This window comes from Colobus angolensis, unplaced genomic scaffold (assembly GCF_000951035.1).
Source record: "Colobus angolensis palliatus isolate OR3802 unplaced genomic scaffold, Cang.pa_1.0 Scaffold257, whole genome shotgun sequence".
Lineage (NCBI taxonomy): Eukaryota > Metazoa > Chordata > Mammalia > Primates > Cercopithecidae > Colobus > Colobus angolensis.
The window spans coordinates 2,394,112-2,405,465 of NW_012115788.1; the positions used below are offsets into that span (position 1 = coordinate 2,394,112).

Genomic DNA, 11,354 nt, shown 5'->3' on the forward strand with positions numbered 1-11,354 from the left:
CGTCTCAAAAAAAAAAAGAAAAAAAGAAAAAACCTCTCTGAATAAAGATACACATTTTAAACATCTTTTCCCCATTAGTAGATAACACTTGCCATGACTTTATAAGTAAGTAGGGTGATGCCTACTTAGAGCAAATTTCAGATATTAGGAAATATTTACATCATCATGGTGGATGAAAAATGTAGGACACAAATTTCACATGTGATAAGAACACAACTATGCATTAAATAGACACAGAAAAATTTCCAAATTCTGTCATGAGCATGTGTTGCTTTCATAGTTTAGGTGGGAAAAATACTATTAAAAGAAAGGCTCTGATGTCTGTGATTATAATTACTATTCCATATAAATCAAAATTATGCTAGTGAAAATTACTTCACCCAGCCAGGTGTGGTAGCTCATGCCTGAACAATTCCTGCACTTTGGGAGGCTGAGGTGGGCAGATCACTTGAGGACAGGCGCTCGAGACCAGCCTGGCCAACATGGTGAAACCCCGTGTCTACTAAAAACACACACAAAAAATGTGCGAGGCGTGGTGGTACACACTTATAATCCCAGCTACTCGGGAGGCTGAGACATGAGAATCACCTGAACCAGGGAGGGAGAGGTTGCAGTGAGCTGAGATTACACCACTGCACTCCAGCCTGAGCGACAGAGTGAGACTCTGTCTCAAAAAATTTTTTTAATAAATAAATTAAAATATTTCATCCATTCATTTTTCCATTTGTTTACCTCCTCTCAGTAGCAGACTAGGGCAGTAAATATGATTCTGCACTAGTAATTTATTTAGTTTTAAGGCTGATCTACATTCTTACTATAACTATTTCTCCATGAATGTAAATTAAGGCTATTATCAGCCATAACATGCTTTAAGTAACCATAATACATGAAAATATTTAGATGCATTATGTATTCAAATATAAAAATTAGCAAATGATGATTATTGATGTACCCAAATGGTTAAAGTCCTTTAAAAGGTAACTTTCTGAAACATATATTGCTTTTACACTTTGATTTGCACAGACTAGTCTGACACATAGCACAAACTATGGAAAATTAGTTATATATACTAGACCTTGTGACATACATTTTGATATTATTTGAAATAAGTTTTTACTTTTTATTTTTGTTGCTTGAATTTGGGAAAAAAGAAATTAATAACCACTAATATTCTCTCAAACCGGTCTCTAAAATGTTCTGATGATCAATGATCACTATTACTACCAATATGTGATAGATATAGAAAGTGATTAGGTAAAGAAACTATTTCCTTTAGTATTTATTTTGATGTAAACCGGATCACTCCCAGAGAGGCCAGAAAGATGACTCTCTCCCCACTACAGCAACCCAGCTGGACCCAGCAACCACCACCACTTGCCCCCACAACATTAAGGTTGGCCTTTGTTGGCAATTTTAACACCATCTGACTCTCCTTTAGATGGTGCTAAGGCCTGGGAGGGGAAAATGAAGGAAGAAGAAGAGTATAAGGAAAATAGGACATGTGGGCAGCAAGATTTTCCTGGAGTAACTTTTCATTTCCTGGCACTTGAAAGAGTTCAATGCCATGAAGAGGTCTGTCCCATCTTTGAGCCGTCCGGGGCTATTCTTACTGAGTACATCTCCCAAAGTTAATCTCACTCAGTTATGTCTTACAATAAATCCTCCTCAATCAGTACTTTTAAGAAGTTAAGAAGTCATCTTTCCTTACAGTTTTACCCTTTCTAAAAATCACAAAAGTCAAATCTCCCTAAATTTCCATTTAATAAAACCACTCACCCTTTAAACAAACAAACAAAACACATTATGAAAAAGTACCAAACAAATAGCTTTTAAAAACAAAGCACACACACACACAATCATGATAATGACTCTTTCTTATAAAAACAAGCAATAAATCAGGGGGAATAGGGAGTAACTGTTTAATGGGTACAGGGTTAATCTGTGCAATGATGAAAATGTTTTAGAACTACACAGAGGTAATGAATTATAAATGTACTAAACACCATTGAATGATTCACTTTAAAATGGTTAATTTGGAAATAAGCCAGGCACAGAAAGACAAACATCGCATATTCTCACTTATTTGTGAAATCTAAAAATCAAAACAATTCACCTCATGGACATAGAGAGTAGACATATGGCTACCCGAGGCTGGGAAGGGTAATGGGAAAACCTGTGGGGAGATCGGGATGGTTAATGGGTACAAAAAAAATTTAGAAAGAAATAATAAGACCTATTATTTGATAGCACAATGGAATAACTATAGTCAATAATAATCGTACATTTTTAAATAACTGAAAGAGTATAATTGGATTGTCTGTAACACAAAGGACAAACACTTGAGGGGATGGATACTTAATATCCCATGATGTGATGATTCCACACTGCACGCCTGTATCCAATCATCTCATATGCCTCATACATATATACTCCTACTATGGACTCATAGAAATTAAAAATTTTAAAAATGGTTACTTTTATGTTATGTGAATTTTACCTCCATTTTTTTAAAAAAGTAATAAGGCCCAAAATAGTTAAAACTCTTACTGTCTTTCAAGTAAATTTTGTCCTCTGTGGTTTGGGAAAGTGCATCATTTGAGAAAGACCACTGAGTGCCAGTCGCTTCGATACCTCTCAGTGCTATTTCGGTTTTTGAATTAATGGCTGCCGTTCAATAGTGGTGTCTGCCACAAGCCGCCCATTAGGTCAGACTTGTTTTCCAACGGAGGCAATGAGAACAGGCAGTCCATTTCAGTCAGGCAAAAAGTGACCTCATTTTTTCATCCCGAGAAATTACAGTCGACAGTTTATTCTCTTTTAATCCATAGCTCCCAGACACAGAATGCTACTACTCGTAAAATATCTTCTTCCAAAGAAACTAGGGACATGTTTTCCTAATCTAGCTAAGTAGGTAGTCTACTAAATTCTTCGCAGTGTTGGTGGCAGTACATACAACACGGTAATTTCATGGTTTTAAGAACAGATTTCACCAGCAATATTCACATTTTCCATTGAGAAACCACTAGCAGGATACCTGATGTAAACTGTTCAATGAGCATCTACTTTTAAATTCCCAGCATCATAGTCAGGGAACAGAAATGGGAAAACAGTAACATAATGAAGTATGCACTTCCCCATTTCCAGCTTGTTCTTTGTTTTTTAACCACATTCCTCCTTTCCTCTCTCCTTGAAGAACAACAAGGTATCAGAATAAGAAAGCTCTTGTCCACTGGGATGTTACAGCAAAGAGTACACACTTAGTAACATATATTCCCATTCCCATTCCATATATTCTTGGTAACATATAATTCCCAAGGCATTAACTTTGTTGGTTTATGCAAATATACTTTATGAAAAGTTTAGAAAAACTGATATACTTTTGAAAGTTTTCAGATTTGCTCCCAAATCTGAAGTCTGAAGCCCCCAAAATTCATAAAAAGAGAAAACAAATTCTCCACAGATGTTTTTATTTAACACTTTATAGTATATATTATGTGCCACATACTGGTCTGGGCATTCAGAAATATTAACTAATTTGCTCCTCACCAAGAACACTATATGAAGTGGGTGGTATTCTTATCATCATGTTAAAGATGAGAAACCTGTCCAAGGCGATAGATCAGGTACATGGTAGAACCTGCACTTGAACTCTAAGTCACATTACGGAGTCCCTGCTCTTACCTACCACCTGTGATTTCTCTCATACAAAAGGCATCACATACAGCCATTATTGGCCATCATGGTGTCATGACCAGATTAAAAGCTGGCCACCTTGGAAAATATCTGTCTCTATCCACTCCCAACTCCCCCACCCCTATAGTGCAGTACAACAAAACCAATGGCAGCATATTTTACTTGCAAAGTATACTTGACCTCATTTAGTTCTCACAACTCACTAGGTTTGGCTGGGTCATGGATACAATCTCTATTTCACAACCAGGCTTAGAGAAGTGAAAGAATCTCTGCAAATCAGCATGAGTGGCAGGGCTGGGCTCCTATCTCAGCTCTTAGATTCCCAGTCTCCTTCCTCTACACGTGGCTCTATTAACCTAGTGCAGCCCAGCAACTTTTACATGACAGAGCAGGGTCCTGCTGGTTTCCCTTTGGAAATCCATGCGCCTCAACCACACAGGAAATTCTGTTCTCTCCTCATCAGTCTGTCTTGACACTCGTCAATCCAGTCCAGCCAGGTCTGTGGTTGACACTTTATTGAAAGGAGCTGGGTGAGAAAAAAGAACCAAATGGGGCTGGGTGGTGCCAAGACACCCTTGCCTTTAAGCAAGACAGATGAGAAATGAGTTGGCAGGAAGAACCAGGAGCTACCTAGCGTTCTTCCAGTTCAATGGATCCCCAAGACTGGGGTTGGGCATTGCTGTCCCCATCTCCTGAGGGGGAACAGGAGCTTAAAACTGGACCCAGGCCTGCCTGGGGGGCTGCACATGCCAGCAATGTCCCTCAGAGCCCACCTCAGCCTTTCAATATTGCCTGGTCCCAGTGACTTCAAGGAGGCCAGGTCAGCTTGGGATATGCTGTGGTATATCTATCCCTCCAGAGAAGATGGCTGCTGGTCAGAGGGGAGAAAGACCAAACAGCTTCCAACAGAAATTCTCATTCAGAAAAAGAAGGTAAGACGAACCTAGTTCTGGAATGATATTCGAAATTTAACAATGGGTATGGCATGGCACTTTACCAGTCAGGAAGGCCGTGGGAGCTAGAGGCTGCCTGCCGTGCTAGATGCTACCCACTTCATACTGGGATTAAAGGGAGCCAAACGGGGGGAAATATGGAGGCAACAGGGCTTGAGGTGGTCATTACTGACTGCAGTCTACAATCCTTGGGACTAAAAATATTAAAAATACATTTTAAATATTGAATATTTTTTAAAGCCTAATGAATTAAATGTATATTCTCCTGTATATTCAATCATAACTAAGATCTTTTTAAAAGCAGTGGAGAAACTCCATTTTGGAGTAGAATTGGAAGTAAATAAATCAATACACAACTCATCAAAAATATCTGTTAAATGTCTACTAATACAGCAACCACTACTCCTTCAGTAGTAACAAGTACTCCTTAATAGTAGTAATAGCAGCTTTATGCAATTAATCTCATTTAATTCTCATTAAAACCCAGTGGGACTATTACTATCCTCACCTTACAGATGAGAACACTGTGACAAAGAGGTCCGGTAATTTCCTCAAGGTCACACAGTTGTTCAAGAAGTGAAGCTGGTCCTGAACCCTAGTGCGGGCTCTGAACCTGGTGCTACCCTGCTTCTTCAGATGCTGTGCCTGTGAGCGGGACTGAAATACCAAGTGTGGAAGTTCAGAGGCGGGAGAGGCAGTCCACCTCCAGCTGGAGTGGTCAGAAAAGTCTTTACAGAGAGGAAGTATGTAAGGTGAGCTTGGAAGGGACAGGGCCATGGGTCTAGAAAGGGCTGAGAGATAGGTTCTGCTGTGAGTCACCTCCAGACAGGATAGTTCAAGAACAGGAAGGAACAGAGCACAGCAGGGCTGGAATAGGGGCTGGACTATAGAGGATGACACCGTTAGTCAAATAAAAGATTGAAGCAGGAGATGGAAGCAAAGCCACCTTTGAGGAATGCCAATCTAGCTCAGACTACAGATGGAATGGAGGAGCTAAGTCTGCAAGTGGGAAGTGAGGTCATGAGGAAGCAAAGGGGAAGGAGGAGGTTGGTGAGAAAGGACAAAGGTGGGGACAACGAAGCATACTAAGAGAGGAGAGAGAGTCAGGAGTTACCTCAAGCCTCAAAACAAAGTAAATGCAGGTCCCATTCTAGATTCACAGAGGCAGCAGAGAATGGTCTATTCATTGAGTGGCCCAGGCTGGCACCTGACCACCCCTAACCTCTCTCACTCTTATCCCTCTTAGGGTCATGCAACCAACCAGGACACAACTGATAAGGACAAGCCAAGGCATAAAATGACAGCGCTCCCGGTGAGCAGGGCTTAAAGACAACAGCCCTGGGCCTCACACTTCCCTGTTATGGGCTCTTTGTGCCCTCTCCCTACCTCAAATTCTTACGTTAGAGTCCAAACCCCCTGTACAGATGCCCCTGACATACGATGATCCAACTTAACAATTTGTCAACTTTACGATGGGCTTATCGGGGTATTAAATGCATTTTTTGACTTACGGATTTTTTTTGTCTTACAATGAGTTTGTTGGGCTCATCATAAGTTGAAGAGTATCCATACTTCCAAATATGAGTGTATTTGGGATAAGGACTTTAAAGAGTTAATTAAGTTAAAATGAGGTCTTTAGGGTGAGCCCTAATCCAATGACTCACATCTTTATAAGAAGAGGAGATGAAAACACAAGCCTATGGGGAAAGACCATGAGAAGATGTGGACAGAAGTACGACATCTAGAAGCCAAAGAGCAAGGCCTCAGAAGAAACCAACCCTGCAGACACCTTGATCTCAGTCTTCTAGCTCCCGGAATTGTGAGAAAATAAATTTCTTTTGGTTAAGCCACTCAGTCTGTAGAACTTTGTTATGGCAGGCTCAGTAAACTAACACTACCCACTCCCAATCCCTCACCAACACAGGAGAGTTGTCAGTGGAATCTCTTGGTGAGAAGAATAAAAACCCCACCTTTCTTGTTCCAGAAACATTTCGTGGACAAACTCTTGGGAGAACACGTCTGAATATGCACATTCCCATGTTAATTGTTCTGGAAGGCTACCATTTTTTGGTGCTCACCATGTGGTAGGCCTTCAATATTCACCCCACTCCCTGCTCACGGCATGGTGCCACTGCAGAATGGTATCCCTATTTTCACATGAGGAATCAATGGCTGTGAGGTAAGAAAATTCATGCAGTAAGTAAACGACAGGTTTGGGATTTGAAGTCAGGCCCTGGCCTGATGGCAGCGAACTGATGTTCAGTGTCACTTGTTCTGTGTGACCTTCTGAGTTGCCTCTAACTTTGGGGATGGTGGGGTCTGGGGCAAACCAGATGAAGCCAGCAGCAAGCTGACTGCCCACAGAGAGAAAGCTCTGGTCCCTAGCATATATGAGAGAAACGTCAAGGATAGCAGGTTTCTCCGTGATACAGTTTTGCTGTGTCCCCACCCAAATCTCACCTTAAATTGTAGGTCCCATAATCCCCATGTGTTGTGGGAGGGACCTGGTGGGAGATAATTGAATCATGGGAGCAGTTTCCCCCATACCGTTCTCGTGGTAGTGAATAAGTCTCACAAGATGTGTTGATTTTATAAGGGGTTTCCCCTTTCACTGGGTTCTCATTTGCTCTTGTCTGCTGCCATGTAAGACATGCCTTTGCCTTCCGCCATGACTGTGAGTCCATTAAACCTCTTTTTCTCTATAAATTACCCAGTCTCAGGTATGTCTTTATCAGCAGAGTAAAAACGGACTCATACACCCCTTCTCCCCAAGAAACCTTCTTGGTTTCTTTCCTTTCCCTCCTAACTGTCTCAACTTCCTGCTTCACCATCTAGTCACTCCTGTATCAAAACCATCTACTCACCTCCAATCTTACCCAGAGCAAAATCGAAATGAGACCCACAGGCCCTAAATGCTTTGCCTTCCAGTTCACCTCAACTCTCAGAAGTAGTCTCCCACCACCCTCTCCTGTGTTTGCAACTTTCCAAGCCATGCTGTCTTCCCTGTTTTTTCTATTCTAGCATCCACCAAGGATGCTGCTTGCACTTGTTGCTCCCTCACTTCCTTCAAGTCTCTCCCCAGATGCCACCTTTATAGAAAGGCCATCTCTGAACATGCTATTGAAGACAGCACTCTTTCCTCCATTCACTTCTTTGCCCCTCATCCTCCTTATTTTTCTCCAGAGTACTTAGCCCTTGACAGTCACATTCATTTGTCTGCTTACTCTCTGTCTCTCTCCACTGGATGCAAGCTCTAAGAGAGCATCCTTTCTGTTGTCCCTGCACTAGTACCAAGGCCTGGACCAGTGTCTGGCATACAATAGATGCTTAATAAACCACAGATAAATGGATGGATACCAGAAACTATAACAATGAAAATGCACACTGCACAGAAATAAAAAATTGTTCTGGAAGGCTAGCAGTGGGTACCATTATGAGCTATTTTGAGGTAGAGGGTCAAGAGGAGAATGAAGGAAGGTTAGTATGAGATTCAGCAGAAGGATGACTAAGACAGGGTCACCATGCTTTATATGCAAGTCACTTGTCAATTTGAAAGCAGGTGGTGTCACCATGTGGGGAGAAGTTTTACAAGACAGACATGACCTCAAGATGCAGAAGACATGAGAATCAGCCGGGACTTAACTTGCACAGCTCTGCACTCAACATCCATTCCTGAGAATTACCTAGGTCTATCAAAGAAAAGGCAGACCATTCACACCAGAGGAAATGTCTAAATAAAATCATCTCAGGTTTTTCTGTCAATTTTAAAAGTTAAAAACTGAACACTTACAGTTCTGGGTTCAAACGTATACAGGGCTCTGAAGACTTTAACTTGCCCTAAAAAAGGAAGAAAAAATAACAACTGAATTTTTCATTCCTGAATTTGCTCTTAATAGCATTATCCATCATAACATTCAGAATTTCCTAATTAAAAACCCATGTGATCAAGTAGAACAGAGGATACTAGAGGCTGGAAAGGCTAGAGAGAAAGGAAGGACAGGGAAAGATTTGCCAAAGGATATAAAATCACACTTAGGAGGAATAAGTTCCAGTGTTCTATACCACTGTAAGAGGGCCATAGCTAACAATTATTATATAGTTCAAACGGCTAACAGGAAGATATTAAATTTCCCAATACTAAGAAATGATAAATGTTTAAGATGACAAATATGTTAATTACCCTGATCTGATCACTATACATTATATATATCAAAGCATCACTATGTAGCCCATGAATATGTACAATTATCTGTCAATGAAAAAATAAATTTAAAAAATATATCACTATACATATCAATGTGACTACATAGAAAAATTATATAAGTACCAGCAGCAACTATTGTCATTATAAAAACACTGACTGAAATATCTCTATCCAAGAAAAAAAAACCTGTGGGAGAATTGTATTTCAGAATTGAGTGCCTTTTCCACATAGGAGATATTTTTTAATATTTCTTAAGTGAATGTACAAACAGACGCACACCTCTGAAAGATGACTTTGCTTCCTTCTAACAGCAGGAGCTACATAATTATTTGTGCTTCGGTTCTGTCCTATACAGAGTCCTTCCAACCCTGAGATCTAGGTTTAAAAATAAAAACATGACCGTGTTAACATAAACAAATCCTTAATATGATAATCTACACTGGTTTGATATTCTTAAATCAGCGGGTTAGAATTTTATATTTTCCAAAAGAAAAGAAAATACCATGGAGGAAAAAAAAAAGGACCCATTGGAGAAACCTATGAGTCCATTAAGTCCCAAAACAGAAAAGAGGCAATGAGGTCACATGCCTGAGAGTTGCCTCCTTCCCGCCAAACAATACTTCCTCCTTTCTCTCTTTGTAGACTGCATTTCCCTAACACTCTGGGCTATAACCACTGATTTGCTACCTGACTCATTTGAGGGCAGGAACTCTAACTTGGTCAATTTCCCAGCACCTAACTGGCACATAGTAGAACTTAATAAATGTTTGCTAAATGAGTATAATCATCCCTCAGTATCCAAGGGCACTGGTTCTAGAACCACAATGGATACCAAAATCCATGGACGTTCAAGACCTTTATATAAAATGGCATAGCATTTGCGCATATATACATCCTCCCATATACTTGAAATCATCTTTACTTATTATGCCTAACGCAATGTACATACTATGTAAATAGTTGTTATACTGAAATTATTTGTATTATTGTGTTATTATTATATTATTTGAAACTGATTCTCACTCTTTCGCCCAGGCTGGAATGCAGTGGCGCAATCTCGGCTCACTGCAACCTCCACCTCCCAGGTTCAAGAGATTCTCCTGCTTCAGCCTCCCGAGTGATTGGGACTACAGGCACCTGCCACCATACCCAGCTAATTTTTATATTTTTAGTAGAGATAGGGCTTCACCATGTTGGCCAGGCTGGTCTCGAACTCCTGACTTTAAGTGATCCGCCTGCCTCAGACTCCCAAAGTGCTGGGATTACAGGCATGAGCCACCATGCCTGAACAGTATTGTTCTTTTTTAGTATTTTTTCCCGAATATATTTAATTCATAGTTGGTTTAATCTGTAGATGTGGAACCAGTGGATACAGAAGGTCAGCTGTACATAAGTAAGTTAACAAACTCAAACAGTATAGGAAAAAAAGCCTATAGATAGCAAAAAAAAAAAAAAGGGGGGGAATCCTCTTTTAATAAAATAAATAGATTTAGAACACATATCAAAATAGGATTATCTATTTGATAGCTATTTAAAAGCTTTGGGAGGCCAAGACAAGTGGATCACTTGAGGTCAGGAGTTCCAGACCAGTCTGGTCAACATGGTGAAACCCCATCTCTACTAAACATATAAAAATTAGCCAGGCGTGGTGGCATGCACCTATAGTCTGAGCTACTCGGGAGGCTGAGGCAGGAGAATAGCCTGAACCCAGGAGCTGGAGGTTACAGTGAGCTGAGATCGTGCCACCACACTCCATCCTGGGCAACAGAGCAAGACTCTGCCTCAAAATATAACAATAATAATAAATAAAGGCTCAGTTGCAACACTAGAAGAACCTTTACAGATGATTATCTAAGACAAGAAAATCATGCAGAATAGTGAGTGGCCTCCAAGGTGGGATACGGGAAGACTACTTCAGAAATTATTTACATTTTTATCCTTCTTATTCTTTTCTATTCCTATCTGAACATGTTTGATGATATAACAGCATAGAATAATATACATACAACTTATAAATCCATATGCATTTATATAGACTGAGTACTCAAAAACCTTTTGTGGATCAACTGTAAGATTATGAAGACAAGTATTTTTGTTGTTTTATGAATGAGACACCCAAGTGCCTACCACAGTGCCTGGCACATACGAGGCACTCAGTAATTAATTAATGAATGAATTAAGTAACAAATGAAGCATGAAGAAAGGAATAGATGGAAGCAGGAATTTTAAAAAGTCTGAGGCCAGGCATGGTGGATCATGCCTGTAATCCCAGCACTTTGGGAGGCCAAGGCAGGTGGACTGTTTGAGGCCAGGAGTTTGAGACCAGCCTGGCCAACATGGCGACCCATCTCTACTAAAAATACAAAAATTAGCCAGGCTTGGTGGTGCACACCTGTATTCCCAGCTACTCAAGAGGTGGGAGGCAGGAGAATCGCTTGAGCCTGGGATGTGGAGGTTGCAGTGAGCTGAGATTGCACCACTACACTCCAGCCTGAGCGACAGAG

General features: G+C 40.5%; 1 protein-coding gene across 3 annotated transcripts in view; it reads right to left on the reverse strand.

Annotated features, from left to right (window-relative positions):
• The window catches only part of OSTF1 (osteoclast stimulating factor 1), a 57,893-nt gene that overhangs the window by 20,896 nt on the left and 25,643 nt on the right, over window positions 1–11,354 (reverse strand). For all 3 annotated transcript variants that reach the window (XM_011947018.1, XM_011947017.1, XM_011947016.1), the window contains exon 2: window positions 8,437–8,483. In XM_011947018.1, the coding sequence (XP_011802408.1) occupies window positions 8,437–8,483 (47 nt within the window). The remainder of the gene's footprint in view (window positions 1–8,436; window positions 8,484–11,354) is intronic.